This window comes from Mercenaria mercenaria, chromosome 17 (genome assembly GCF_021730395.1).
Source record: "Mercenaria mercenaria strain notata chromosome 17, MADL_Memer_1, whole genome shotgun sequence".
NCBI classification, from domain to species: domain Eukaryota; kingdom Metazoa; phylum Mollusca; class Bivalvia; order Venerida; family Veneridae; genus Mercenaria; species Mercenaria mercenaria.
In genome coordinates, this window is record NC_069377.1 from 41,398,677 (window position 1) to 41,414,695 (window position 16,019).

Consider the following 16,019-nt stretch of genomic DNA (forward strand, 5'->3'; position numbering starts at 1 on the left):
TCTTTTATAGATGTCATGTATACTGTCAGTGAATATATCTGTGCTGTCTGCCGGCATTTCACTTAGTTACTTTGTTGTTTTCAGTTGTCTGTGTCTTTTGTGTGGAGGACTAGAATTTATGTATACTGTTGTCCTAGAGGAGTACACCATATGTATATTTAAAAGCCTAAATGTAGCTTCTTGCGCGCTAATGATTCTATGTGTTAAAAGGATATTGCCAATCTTTGACAGCTTTTGACGTACCGTAGCTGTTTCTGGTAATTTCTGAATTGTTTGAGACAACTGTTCCCTTAAAGATATTGGCTCATTTTTGCATATGTAAGTGCATACATATACAGCAGCTGCACGCTTACATCCTACAGTCTAAATATCCATGTTAGCTTTCCATGTTTTCAGTATGCTTTTATTGTATGGGTTTATCCAAGTACTGTTGGCGTCTCTTCTTAAGCTGTAAAAACGTCCAGTTGTAGTAGAAATGTTAGAAATTTCGACAGTGGTTTTTTCTGATGGATACCTTGGAAAGTCAAATCTGCAGTTTGTTGTGTTCTTACCCTTTGTGCAAGTATGGGTATGTCTGTGATGTTGTAAAGTTTCAACCAAGTTTTTTAGTTCATCATCATTGGTTGGAATGTTAGCTGATATATATTTATCTATGAATTGTGTGGCTGATTCCCTGCCAGCAGCAGTTTCCATATCAGGAGCATCAGATACCCACAGAAAAGCATGGATATGGGGGCTACCATGATTTTGAAACTCAACTCTAGCAAAATGGTCCGTTATTTTGCCTAAAGGTTGTTGCTTGCCTAGTATATATGTTTTGAGGTATTTTTCCCATCTTCTGGAAAAATATAAGGCACTGTAGACTGGGTTGCCACACAGCATAGCATTCTTCTGTTTAGGTGTTAGTTTTTCAATGTCATCGGTAGTCAATGAAGGGTCAATGAATTTGTAAAGTTCTATCCAATGTGAGTCATTGCTGCTTAGAGATATGAAAAATGTTGGTGCACCCAGCAGTCTCATTTTTGCAAGCAAGTTATAAAGTTGGTCTTTCCAATATGCTGCAGTACCTTTAATGTTTTTCATGAATTTGTAATCCTCAGCAATATTTTGCTTGTGTTCTATTCAATACATCTCTTGCTGTTAGCTTTGCTCCTTGTGCTTTAATTCTGATAGCTGTTGATATGCTTTGCTGCAGTTTGTTTTGTTCATATATGTGTAAACACCAGAATAAGTAATTCATACACACTGACCATCGCTTATCCTTATTTAACAGTCTGCATGTGAAATACTGTTGGTGGGATATGTGATCAGTTAGAGACATATATCGAGGGCTGAGCGCGAAACTATTGTATCTTGTTCTTTATTCATATACAGTTACAATAGTTTCGCGCTCAGCCCACGATATGTCTTCTCACCATATGGAAACAAATTCGGAAATGCTAGAGCCTCTACTCTATGGTCTGTGAATACATTTATAGGCCTACCAGGCCTAAAGGGCAGCTTATAAACTGGTGTGTTAGTAGGTATTATATAGTCATCAGGTATAAGGGACACTTGCTGAAATTCAATTCTACAGTCTGATTCTACACCTGGGGATGAATCCATACATTCACTACTGTTATCAACGACAGTCTCACTTATGTTTTGATAATGTACATTATTACCTTTTAACCATTCCAAAGCTGATAGTACTCTGGTTCTATTAATTATTCTAGAGTGTTTCTGTTTGGCATCAAATAGTAATATCTGCTCCAGGTCATTTGGAAGCTGTTCTGATAGGCGCTGGACTGGAACTGGGAAATTTATGGATTGCCCTTTTTGGGCAAATTGACCACCCACTGGTAATTTTAGCAATGTCATGTATGGGTGCACTCTAGCAACTAGTTGCATTTCAGTAGCATTCAATATAGATATAACATTTGGAATATCTCCTGGATACATTTTTAGCTCATCTGATTTTTTGAGAAAAAAAATGTTGAGTTATTGTCATCACTTGAGCGGTTGTCGGCGTTGCCTGGTTAAGTTTTATGTTTAGGTCAACTTTTCTCCTAAACCATCAAAGCTTTTGCTTTGAAACTTGGAATACTTGTTCACCATCGTAAGCAGACCCTGTTCATCAGGAACATAACTCCATCTTGCTTTTTGCAAGATTTTTGGCCCCTTTTGGACTTAGAAAATATCAGATTTCTTGGTTAAGTTTTATGTTTAGGTCAGCTTTTATCCTAAACTATCAAAGCTATTCCTTTAAAAGTTGCAACACTTGTTCACCATCATAAGCTGACCCTGTACAGCAAGAAACATAACTCCATCCTGCTTTTTGCAAGATTTATGGCCCCTTTTGGACTTAGAAAATATCAGATTTCTTGGTTAAGTTTTATGTTTAGGTCAACTTTTTCTCTTAAACTATCAAAGCTATTGCTTTAAAACTTGCAACTCTTGTTCACCATCATAAGCTGACCCTGTACAGCAAGCAACATAACTCCATCCTGCTTTTTATGCCCCCGAAGGGAGGCATATAGTTTTTGAACCGTCTGTCGGTCTGTTGGTCTGTCCGCAATTTTCGTGTCTGGTCCATATCTTTGTCATCGATGGATGGATTTTCAAATAACTTGGCATGAATGTGTACCACAGTAAGACGACGTGCAGTGCGCAAGACCCAGGTCCGTAGCTCAAAGGTCAAGGTCACACTTAGACGTTAAAGGATAGTGCATTGATGGGCGTGTCCGGTCCATATCTTTGTCATCGATGGATGGATTTTCAAATAACTTGGCATGAATGTGTTCCACAGTAAGACGACATGCAGTGCGCAAGACCCAGGTCCGTAGCTCAAAGGTCAAGGTCACACTTAGACGTTAAAGGATAGTGCATTGATCGGTGTGTCCGGTCCATATCTTTGTCATCGATGGATGGATTTTCAAATAACTTGGCATGAATGTGTACCACAGTAAGACGACGTGCAGTGCGCAAGACCCAGGTCCGTAGCTCAAAGGTCAAGGTCACACTTAGACGTTAAAGGATAGTGCATTGATGGGCGTGTCCGGACCATATCTTTGTCATCGATGGATGGATTTTCAAATAACTTGGCATGAATGTGTACCACAGTAAGACGACATGCAGTGCGCAAGACCCAGGTCCGTAGCTCAAAGGTCAAGGTCACACTTAGACGTTAAAGATCATTTTACATGATAGTGCATTGATGGGCATATCCGGTCCATATCTTTGTCATTCATGCATGGATTTTAAAATAACTATGCATGAATGTGTGACACAGTAAGACGCTGTGTCGTGCGCAAGACCCAGCTCCGTAGGTCAAAGGTCCTAAACTCTAACATCGGCCATAACTATTCATTCAAAGTGCCATCGGGAGCATGTGTCATCCTACAGAGACAGCTCTTGTTGCAATAATTATTGCCCCTTTTGGACTTAGAAAAATCATTTTCTTGGTTGAATATTATGTTTAAGTCAACTTTTCTCATAAACTATCAAAGCTATTGCTTTAAAACTTGCACCAGTTTTTCACCATCATAAGTGGACACTGTACATCAAGAAACATAACTCTATCCTGCTTTTTGCAAGAGTGATGGCCCTTTTTAGACTTAGAAAATCATGGGTAGGACAATATTTCTATTATACAAAAAAAATCAGATGAGCGTCAGCACCCGCAAGGCGGTGCTCTTGTTGAAGTATGCAATGGACTCAGTTGTTCTTTTTTATTGTATTTGAAGCATGTGCTACATAAACATTTATTTTGTTCTTTATATGTTACACCAGTTATGAGCACTTGACAGTCTGTGCAATGTTCAGATGGTAGATTTATGCAGGCAAATTCAGTTTCCACACTACCAAGATATTGTTTTTGTGGTTGGTCTGAAGCTGGTAATGAAATAGTTTTTTGCCGTTTTACAGTGCTCTGTGTGTTCTCTTTCTTTATCTTTCCCGTAGGTTCTGCAGCTGTACCCCAGGCAATGGCTTTGGAGATTCTAGCAGTGGAGATCCCAGGCACAAAATGATTAACAACAAACCAGTTTGCTTGGTTTATATACCCTGTCCACATTATTGGAATTATGGTAGGAGTATTGCAGGGAAATTTCCATGGCATGATGAGTTTATGACATAAATGTCTTATTTGTATGTTGTGAACAGGGTATATTGATAATAATGGCATTTTAATAGCGGTGGCCAATGCATGCAACTGAGTCATTCCACACCAAGAGTAATTTTGCAGGGTTTGTTTTATTTCATGTTCTAAGAATTTTTCCACATGGTTCACAGTGTATGCTCCAGAAGCAAATGTGTTTGTACTCCCAGAGAATTGTATATATTTTGTGACATGATCTAGCATTTCATTCCTGAAATGACCTTTAAGTATGTCCTGGTATATTTCTATTAGGGAAAAAGCTGTACGTAATCTCAATTCTATAGCCAAGCTTTCATCACCACATAAAAGGATGCTTGCAGCATTGAATAGGCAGTTTCCATTCCCAGAAGTGTGTAAGGTAACAAAGCCTTTTGGGGCATCGTGAGGATAATGTTGTAAAGAACTAAAATCAATTTCATGCTCTGCAAAACGCCTTGTTGATAGTGCAGGCAAATCCCTGTATGTTCCATATAACTGCTCTGCTTGAGTTTGATTTGCAATTCCAATGATAGAGACCATTCCAAATGGGATAACTGTTGCAAGCTGCAGCAATGCTGTTGCGAAGAATTGACAACGAAGTGACCCCATCATGCTCCTGAAAAGATACAATAAGAAAATCATTATTGAAAACAGAACAAAGAAGCAAAGGTAATAAATAAATTTCCTCAATGAAAAGGGAATGGATAACTCATTGCCATCCATACACTTTCCTTGTTATGAGTACCAGAAAGAAAATTACATTGTTTGCCTATTTTTTGGGCAACAACTCTAAAAAGAAGAGTAAGAGGCATACAAACAAGAGCTGTCGGAGGAGAGCAAGACTGAAATGTTCAAAAGCCTTGTCAATGGAATAAATTTCTATGTTGGGAAAGGGGCATAATTTTGAAAAATATACAATCAGAGTTATGGAACCTTGTGCAATGTAAGTCAGTTTATCACAATGAACAAGTGTGTGCAATTTCATTATATCCCCATAAGTGGTCGTTGAGATACCAGCTTACAAACAGAAATCTAACCTGAAATTTTTAAGGCCAAAAAGGAGCATAATTCTGTAAATATTAAAACCAGAGTTATGGAACTTGTGTATTGTAGGTCAGTTTGTCACTGTGAACAAGTGTAAAGTTTCGATCCACCCTCAAAAGTGGTTGTTGAGATACCAGCTTACATACAAGAACCTAACCTCAATTTTCTAAGGTGAAAAAAGGGACATAATTTTGTAAATATGCAAATCGGAGTTATGGAACCTGTCCTATATACGCCAGTCTATCACAGTGAACAAGTGTGAGAAGTTTCAATCTATTCCCACAAGTGGTTGTTGAGAAACCAGCTTACATATAAGACTTAACTTGAAATTTCTAAGCCAAAAAAGGGGTATAATTTTGTAAATATGCAAATCAGAGTTATGGCACCTGTGCAGTGTAGGTCAGTTTATCACAGCGAACAAGTTTGTGGAGTTACAATCATTTCCCAGAAGTGGTTGCTGGTATACCAGCTAACATTTAAAAACTTAACCTGATGGGGACTCCCATGCAGATGCCGACGCTAACTCAAATGTTGAAGATGATGCAGGGATGAGTGCAATAGCTGTAATTATTGGTTGAATAATCAAGCTAAAAACAAGGAGGTGTGCAAGTTAAACCATGATTCAGAGATATGCAAAGTATGATAATCATATATAATTCTTTATAGGTTAGATCTGGCAGAAGAATTAAAATGTCCTTTTTAGCTCATCTGATTTTTTGAAAAAAAATGATGAGTTATTGTCATCACTTGAGCGGTTGTCGGCGTCGGTGTCGGCGTCGGCGTCGGCGTTGCCTGGTTAAGTTTTATGTTTAGGTCAGCTTTTCTCCTAAACTATCAAAGCTATTGCTTTGAAACTTGGAATACTTGTTCACCATCATAAGCTGACCCTGTATAGCAAGAAACATAACTCCATCTTGCTTTTTGCAAGATTTATGGCCCCTTTTGTACTTAGAAAATATCAGATTTCTTGGTTAAGTTTTATGTTTAGGTCAACTTTTCTCCTAAACTATCAAAGCTTTTGTTTTGAAACTTGGAATACTTGTTCACCATCATAAGCAGACCCTGTACATCAAGAAACATAACTCCATCTTGCTTTTTGCAAGAATTATTGCCCCTTTTGGACTTAGAAAATCAGTTTTCTTGGTTAAGTTTTATGTTTAGGTCAGCTTTTATCCTAAACTATCAAAGCTATTCCTTTAAAAGTTGCAACACTTGTTCACCATCATAAGCTGACCCTGTACAGCAAGAAACATAACTCCATCCTGCTTTTTGCAAGATTTATGGCCCCTTTTGGACTTAGAAAATATCAGATTTCTTGGTTAAGTTTTATGTTTAGGTCAACTTTTTCTCTTAAACTATCAAAGCTATTGCTTTAAAACTTGCAACTCTTGTTCACCATCATAAGCTGACCCTGTACAGCAAGACACATAACTCCATCCTGCTTTTTGCAATAATTATTGCCCCTTTTGGACTTAGAAAAATCATTTTCTTGGTTGAATATTATGTTTAAGTCAACTTTTCTCATAAACTATCAAAGCTATTGCTTTAAAACTTGCAACAGTTTTTCACCATCATAAGTGGACACTGTACATCAAGAAACATAACTCTATCCTGCTTTTTGCAAGAGTGATGGCCCTTTTTAGACTTAGAAAATCATGTGTAGGACAATATTTCTATTATACAAAAAAAATCAGATGAGCGTCAGCACCCGCAAGGCGGTGCTCTTGTTAGACTATGTCAGGGCCCATAACTCTGGAAACTAGAGGCAGACTAAAACACAAATTTGACAGACAACATCACACTGTGTTGTTTTATGTTTGTTTTAAGTTGTACAAAGTTCTATATCTTACCTTGCAAGAAATTTGCACTTTTTTGTCACTATTTCAGGGGCCAGAACTATTGAAATAATTGGTGGTTCAGGGGGAAAGCGCGAGGGACATCACCACAATTTACAGATTTATTTTTGAATTCAGGGTTTATGAAATTCTACCTATAAGTAACTTAGGAATGTCTAAGTATGTGCACTTTTTTGGCTGTTTTTGGGTGAGTAATTATTTAGGTAAAAGATAAACACTTATTTGCAAACTTGAAAAGTATCACTGCAGTATGTTGTTGGCTTATGTATATGTGTAACTTTATTAAATACCCACATGCAAGTTACTGAAGAATGGCTCAAAAAATGTGCATCTGTGTACTATTTATCAGGGACAACTCTTTTAATGAGGTACAGACCCAAATAAAAATTTGACGAGTAGTAATGCAATAGTTGGTTCATGTTTGTTTCAAGCTCCATGAAAGTCTACCAATTAGTTTCCAGGAAATGGCTGGAAAATAGATGTTTGGCCGCATGAACAGACACAATAACGGACAATGTCATGTCAATAACTCCTTTCCAGACCCATCAGCGGGGGGATAATGGAACGTGATCAAAAACACACAATGTTCTCAATCGCCATAAGGTACTTGCACATGCAATTCCAAGGCGCAAAGTGGAAGTGTTCTAATTTTACAAGCAATATTTATGCTCCATGATTGCCTTTCCTTGGTGTCCATGGGCTTTGACCCTGTAACTTGAAAATTACAGGACCTTGGAAAGGTTGCCAGGTGAAACCCATAGTTAACATTCCATTATTTCAGGTGAAAAATTCTCATATTCTATAAGCAATGTTAATTCTCATGTTTGTACTCTATGTGCGACCCTAACCGTTGATTTTTCAGCCTGAAAATCATGTGGCCTTTAAGCGACTGTTATAAAGTATTTACATATCAAACCCTAGAACCGTAGTTCAAAATATTTTGATTTATTACAATGTTAAGTATATACATTTGGCCTTTCAAGTGAACTTGATCTTTGACTTTGTTACCTGGTAAAAAATGGCCGGACCTTGAAAAAAGTTACTAGGAGGAACTCATATGAGAAATTCCATGACTAAAGCATTCATATGTTATAACAGTGTTCAATATGATGTTTGCAATTAGGAACCCATATATGGAATTTCATCATTGTAGGTGGAAAGGTATTGTGTCAAAGTTCCAGTTTTGCATTTAAGGTTGACCTTTACCTCTGACCTTGCGACATGGAAAAATGACTGGGTCTTGAAGAAGTCATAAGGAGGTATCTACATAAGAAATTCCATGACAGTTTAAGAAAGTAGTAATATTTCATAATTAATGTTAAATTTTATGTTTACCCTGTGCATGTTACCTTGACCTATGATTTTTCAACTCAAAACCTTTGTGACCTCGGAGAGGCTGACATGAAATGCCTACATATGGAATTTCATGATTATAGGTAAAAGAGCTGTATCCGTAATCAATCTTAAAATTTCATGCCTATCCTTATGTGTGACTTTGATCTTTGATTTTTTTTACCTGAAGAAATGTTGGGATCTTGTAGAAGTTGCTAGTAAGCACCTACATATGAAATTATATGCGAGCAGGCGAGAGCAACCATATTTTATAAGCAATTTTAAATTTCATGTTTGCCCCTGTGCATGTGTCATTGACTTAGCATGTTTTTAACCGCAATCTATTGGGGGCTTGCACAGATTGTTTTGAGGTACCCACATATAAAGCTAGATGTTCATAGGTAAAAGGGTTTTGATTTTATAAGCACAACAAAGTTCAGTGGCAGATGGACAGACAGACAGGCATAGTTGCCAAAGCTTCTGTTCAGTAAATGCGCGTCTGTTCATCTGTCTATATTTTTCTTGTTTGGGCCATATCTTTGGCATAAATGGGACAAAACATGCATATGTTACTGCGCATATGTTACTGCTTGGGAGAGAGCAGACAGATAAATTTACAAAATAGCAACACATAACAATTTTGGGTCGCAGAACATTTCTCATTAAAAGAAAACTAACATATAAAACAACTATGCGCAACATATAAACATACTAATACTTGGCAAAACACAGGACCAATGACCGTATATGTAGCAGCTCATAGACAAACTACTGTTGTGTATGGGTTATATTAAGAGTTATGGGAGAAGCCCAGATAATGTGCTATTAGAAATAACTGTACATAGCCTTCACGTCTGTCTCTTCTTATATGCTGAAGCTTTTCAGGGGAAAAATAATGCTAATAATATATATCAAGTTTAGAAGTGAAGTAACCATCAGTTTATAATAATTACAATATTATTACTCCAAAACCTAGAAATGGACCAAAGGTTGTTACCCACAACTGGTCTTCCAAAGGGTTGCTGCACATGGCATTTATAGATGGAAACAAAATATCCTCAATGCTATAACACATGAATTCAGTACAAAAGCAGCATAAAAAACAATGCCATAATCAAAAACCTGAGATGTTGATTTTATATCTTTACACTACGTTAATCACCAAAAACAGAGCAATGACATGTTTAACAAGTAATAAAACCAAAGAAACTATCACATCTTAGTATTTACAAAGGTATCCTTTCATCCAAGTAAAACTGAAAACTACACATTTTTTAATATTGAAACAGTAACTGATAATGAGACACACCCCCAATTCACTAAGTTACTTCACACCACAATGGCCCAAAGACAATATAGCGGAATGTTTTTTTTGAAAATCACATTACATTCAACAAGAAGCTACTCATAACGTAGCCTTTTTACAGGATTTTCCAGTACATCGCTGAATACATTGCCCACACTGCCTGTACATCGCTGGGACAGATCAAGAGGACTTTTGGGTAATTCACCAGTAGAGGTCTGGCCTTGCAGAGGGGAAGAGCAGTGAGCTCCAATATCGAACACAGGTCTTTTTGACAAATCTAACGGATATCCACACCCCATGTTCTGATCGTTCCTACAGTTAATAACACTCGATGAAGGGTGTGCAGAAGAGTTAAGCATATCTCTTATAACACGGGCACTGGCTTCTCCCAATTTAACACTAGACTGGTCCACATGTGTTGGCAGTCTAATTTCGCTACACACAGGATATGTATGCTCTGGAAAATGCTAGTGGCTGCCAACAGGCAAAACATGTCTCACTGTTGGTTTTCCTATGAATGAACAGGCAACAAGGGGACATTTACAAATGTTGTAGGAACTTTCGACTGAGATGGCACTAGGAGGGCCCAAGTTTGATAACTGTTGCGCATCAGACTCCTTCACAATAGTACTTTTTGAAACATCAGTTGAATAAGAAACTGTGTGGCTACAATCCATGCTACCCATAATTCCTCCACTACTAGCTGGTGTTGGACTACCGTGGATTCTATCAGACACAGATCGACCAACACAACTACCTTGACCAAAAGAAGAAGTACTAGCCACAGACTCGTATCTGTTTGCATCAGAACTCCCAACTTTATTTACATCTACACAAATGAACTCCCCATGTTTTCTACTTTGAGTTAGAGTAAAATTGAATTTTATTTTCTCTAGTGAGGAGAAAATTTCATCACAGGTTTTGTTTTCCAGTTCATTAGGTGAAACGTCAAGGAATTTACACGCAGCAGCATTAAACATCACTACATCTTGCGACACCCCTCTGTCTGTAATAGTTACATTTAAGCGAACACCTGTTCCGGATGTAATGTATTTTTTTTTGCATTTATCGCAAAAGTAAGTCCCTTCCCTATTGTTCATTGATTTCCCACAACCCTGCAAAGGGCACAGATCATATACCTGATGAACAACCGATGTGGCAACAGCTATCACACTTTGTTTCGCTTCATGAGTGCTCAGACCCCTAACAGTATCTACTTGCTTAGCAATTGATTTCCTTGGCGACAGAACTGTATGCACAGGACTGTCAATTGGTATAGCTCTAAGGTTATCCATTGCTGGAGCATCACCATTAAGAGTGTATTCTGCACCAGTACAATTTAACACAAAAAAATTGGGATATTTCTTCACACATGCACCTTCAACAACAATAATGTCACCAGGCTGACCATCAAAACTGATAGCAGATGCCCTCCAAAATGTACATGACACACTTGTATCAACATCCCTTATTGTTATTGTCAGTCTCTCAGCACCATTAAATTTCGTTATCTCGCCAGCATCAACAATGAGGCCAGCAACATTGACCAATCTGTCCTAATCTAGACCAGCCAAATCACATAATGGGGTTATCACAACAGGACACTTCAGCACGCCTTCCTCTGTAGGTTCAACTGTTGTTTGATTGGTGAATAACAGCTGGACATCTTTTCTTGTCCTGGTGTAGCTAGTCTGGCAAGCCTTGATTCTAACCTTACGTATAACCACTGTCTTCCCCTCAAATAAATTAGCATCCATATATTTCGTTACACCATCCCATCCAACAAAGTCTATCTTGCCAGTGGTGTCCTCAAAGACACCACTCACCTTTGTCCCATTCTTCTTCCCCCAGGCTGACACTCTAGTTCTTGACTTAACAGTGACTTTAACATCTACATCCTCCTTATCCTTCCTGGATGTGACAGTGTCTATAGTTGTATACCTGTAGTTTAACAATAACACCACATATTGACATATGATGCACAGTCAGATTAGGTTATACCAACTTTGGTATTTATAACAAGGATTTTGACAAGTAAATGTAAAACAATTACCGGCAGTGCATGTAAAATACTGATACAGCTCCACTTATTTATGTATTCCATAAAACAGAACAACGCGAAAAGAAATGCCAAAACTACCCTGGCACATTAACATGAGTAACTCAAAGCTGAATGACTGAAAATAAAGCACTCCACTGAAAACACCCGCAATGGTTAAAGCCACCGCACACAATACATACATTGGCACTGAATACTAGACCCATGTTTAACACATACTCAAACAAGAGCTGACAATAAAACAGCGCTCCCAAGTTTTCTCATGGATTGACTCTGAATAAGAGCTTAGCCAGTAAAAAAAAAGATCTAAGTTCAAAAGGGGCATAACTCTGTCAAAATTCAAATCAAAGTAATGTGGATTGTTTCTCCTAGTGTAGCCTTCAATAGCAAATAAGTATTGTAAGTTTCAAGTCAAAAGCTTTAGTAGTCACAGAGTTATTTGACTTTAGCAAATCATTCACAACAAAGACTAACATATAAAGGGGCATAATTCTGCCAAAATTCAAGTCAGAGTTATGGTGGTTGTTTCTTCCGGTGTAGATTTTGACAGCAAAGAAGTATTTTAAGTTCCAGGTCAAAAGACTTGATAGTAATAGAAATATTCGACTTGAAAAAAAACTTTAACCACCATGTACACCGATGCCGACACCAGGCCAGTGCAAAAGCTCTACATGCTCTGCAAAAACCCAAGCTAAAGATGTAACCATTGACATTAAAAAATATCTTAACCAGAATGTGTTTGTAGGACAAGATTGCCCCCCCCCCCCCCTAACTGGTGCATTCTTCACAAATAAGAGGCAACTACTCAAATATTTGCTAGGGTAAAATCTCAAAGCAAAAAGGGTTTGAAGCCAGACCTAAATAAGAGATGCGCAGGTCAATATCATGATAAGTACACATGCTATGTTACAGCAGTATATAACAAATATGCTTTTTTGAGCTAAGGATCTCACAAGTAGAAAGTGTGCATTTTTCGACAACTTCAGAGGCCTTAACACTTGGAATAAGGAGAAAAACCAAATGAAAAAACAATAAGAGCTAAAGTTCACATCAAGATAAAGACTTTTGAAAGGTACCCATAAATTCACATTTAACAATTTGTGAGGCAGGTGAACCACTAACTCTTCGGGCGGACGGACAAACAGAGGGACCGACAGACACACAAGCAAGAGCAAATTTATACGGGCCCACAAAAAATGTAATCAGCGACCATAAAAAATACATTAAAGGGAATAACCATAAAAATATATTAAACTAAAAAGATATATTCAAGTGAATAACTTTAAAAATATACCAAACTAAAAAGTTGTTCAGGAACAGAAAACGCTTGACTACTCAAAGCCCTGCACGAAAAACCAACAAAGTTTGCAAATTTTATAAAAATATGCAAAACCAGAGGTATTAAACCTGAGCAATGTAGGTGGAATTATCACAGCAAACATGCGCGTGAAATCTTTATCTGAAATAGAACACCAATAACCAGAACGAAATATTGCCTTCAAATTTTCAAAGCAATACCAAAGCCTGTATCTCTGCATTAATAAAACAACATTAATCAATTTGCACACAAAACATTTGTATACTCACATGTTCCAAGTTATCAATAACACCAGCACGCAATAAGCACTATCTGCACTAACAGCTCAAAAACATTGACACTTCCACCCACAGGCGCTACAACCAATCTCCAAAAATGTTATCTCAATGCATACACCTCATCTTGAGTGGGCTCCACCATCATTCAGTGTGGAAAGAGAAAATACAAAATTCATAGCTTTCACCGAAGTATTTACCATTTGCAAAAATTACAACAATAGCTCTCATTTTCTCCAAATAACACCGCAAATGCGGACCCTATAAATGCCAACCTCAATATTTCGAATCTGGACGTTCATTTAGTTACTTAGGAACTGTTTTTTGTTTTTACAACAAACATCATTTTACTCAAACCAAAGTGTTGTATACTCACCACATCTACTTTATCAATACACCAGCACTCAATAAGAACTATCTGCACAATCTAACCAAAATGTTATCACATCCAAACCAAGGTGGCACAACCATTCTTCAAACATGTAATCTCGACATTCAGACATCTTCATGGGTGAATTTCGCCAACAGTCTGTGTGAAAAAAAAAAGATAGCAGTTTTATAACTTTCGGTAAAATATAGACCATTCGCAATTTCTCCAAGCAATACCTAAAAATTCATACCCTTTACATGCCAATCTCAACAGGTGAAAGCTGGACACAAATACCCATTAGCTATTTACAGCAGCAGCAAAGTTCACAGGTGTCATAAACACTACTTCTTTAACAAACCGATATTTACCAAAGCTATTAATAACACTGTTTCTTCCATTCACCAGTGTAGGAAAAACTTTGTTCAGATTTAACAAACCGTCTTTCAATTTTCTTGTCGAGCTTATGACCAACCTGACAACAGCATGCACACAGAAAACAAGTTCCAAAGTAAACCAAACATAACTTTCATATTGCATTTTGCAATTATATTTTTGATCCAGATATGATTAAATAGATCTACACATTTTATATTAACAACAGTATGTGAAGAAAACTAAACTGCATTATAAATATAAATTATAATAGATCTTCTTAAGCGTAAGAATAATAAAGACGCTTGATTTGATCACGTGATCGATTCTGAAACCGACACTTGTTTTGATCATGTGACCTATTCTGAAATCCAATAACTAGTTTCAATATGCTCAAAAAAAATGTGTTCATGACTCTGCGTGAAAATAGCAACTACTAAGGAATTTCAACGCCACTGATAAGCCGATAGATTATTGATTTTTTCATTGCCATGCCTCGACACTGTTGTGGATGTGTATTATGGAGAAACTTTATCAGTTTGCGGCGATTAGTACCGTTTATCAGTAGGCGAATCTATAAATATGCGGCAACATCCTATAGATCCCGATTCGCAATCTGTTAAAATATCTTTTCTGTGCAGGTGTTATTTCTAAAATATTATTTCAGAAAATACTGTGCTGAAATGAAATACTTCTCGCATGTCTAAGAAAATATTTTCAAGAGATATGTTATTTATAAAAATTAATACTATATAAAAGATAATAAAAATAAAAAATAAAATAAAAAACAGTGTTTTACTTCGAATTCGTAAAATCAGCTATGAACAGATTACTTCTGTTTTACACCAACTATTAAGAACATTTTAAAGCTTAAAGGCATATTTATGTACTTGGTCCTCCTTATTCGTGATTGTATCCCTTACAGAAGAAAAAGGCCTGCTGCGTACTCTTGCTGTGTACATACAGCGTATATGATGCGTACATGATGTGTACTGAAATCAATAGTACGCAGGATATACACCGCACATACACCGATAGTACGTTTGTAGTACACTTTTGACATGCAAATGAGCTCTGCCGCGTACTACTTGCTGCGTACATGCTGTGGACTACATAGTACACGGGATGTACGCTGGAGGAATTTAGTATGCGAGGAATAGTACGCAGCATGTACGCGGCACATACACTTTTCACATGCAAATGAGCCTGCGGTGTACTACCCCTGCGGCGTACATGCTGTGTACTCCTGCGGCGTACATGCTGTGTACTCCTGGCCCGAGTCCTGCGGCGTACATGCTGTGTACTCCTGCTGCATACATGCTGTGTACTCTTGTGGCGAAACTGCTGTGATAATGTAAATTCCTTACCCACCAACTTTCGTATGCAAATGCTGATCATTTGGACAGAAAAAAACAGAAAAAAGATAAGTGACATGCATCAATAAGTATTTACCCTTACCAATATAATGTAGATTGATGTTATCAAATAAATTAGTATGCTTTTCTCCATCCACTTTTCAATGAAATAAATCAATTTTTGTAGCATGTAATTTGGTAAACATTTGAAGAAAATGGCGTAACTGCATCAAGGGGAAACAACTTTAATGCAACTAAATATAAGTGTTATGATTTATTATAGACGATGTGTGCGTAGTATGTATTTATTTTGATTAAAATCCATCTGAGAACAATCTAAGACTGGAATTATATAAGCATTTATACACTTTTACGTCTGTAAAAAGTAGCGCACCAAAAAATTTTGGATTGATTTTTTCCAATGGGGCAAGCGCAATTAGCCAAAAACGTTCTGAAAATATACGAGCGGCAAATCCGATGAACAACTTTTTAATTTGGTGAGGCCTTAATGAGTTAACATAATGAGCATTAAAGCCTTTATAAAACATGATAGAGTGGTGTTTTGCTTAAGAGTATTCAAATAACAGTGAGAGCTATTAATTCTTCTCATTCAGG

The 16,019-nt window shown here is 37.2% G+C and overlaps 1 protein-coding gene across 1 annotated transcript; it reads right to left on the bottom strand.

Annotated features, from left to right (window-relative positions):
• Nucleotides 1–11,067: 11,067 nt before the first annotated feature.
• Nucleotides 11,068–13,439, bottom strand: LOC123537205 (uncharacterized). The gene is made up of 2 exons (XM_045320841.2): nt 13,302–13,439; nt 11,068–11,596 (listed from the first exon to the last, which is right to left on the bottom strand). Coding segments are annotated over exons 1-2 (387 nt in total). The 5' UTR covers nt 13,304–13,439; the 3' UTR covers nt 11,068–11,211.
• Nucleotides 13,440–16,019: the final 2,580 nt, after the last annotated feature.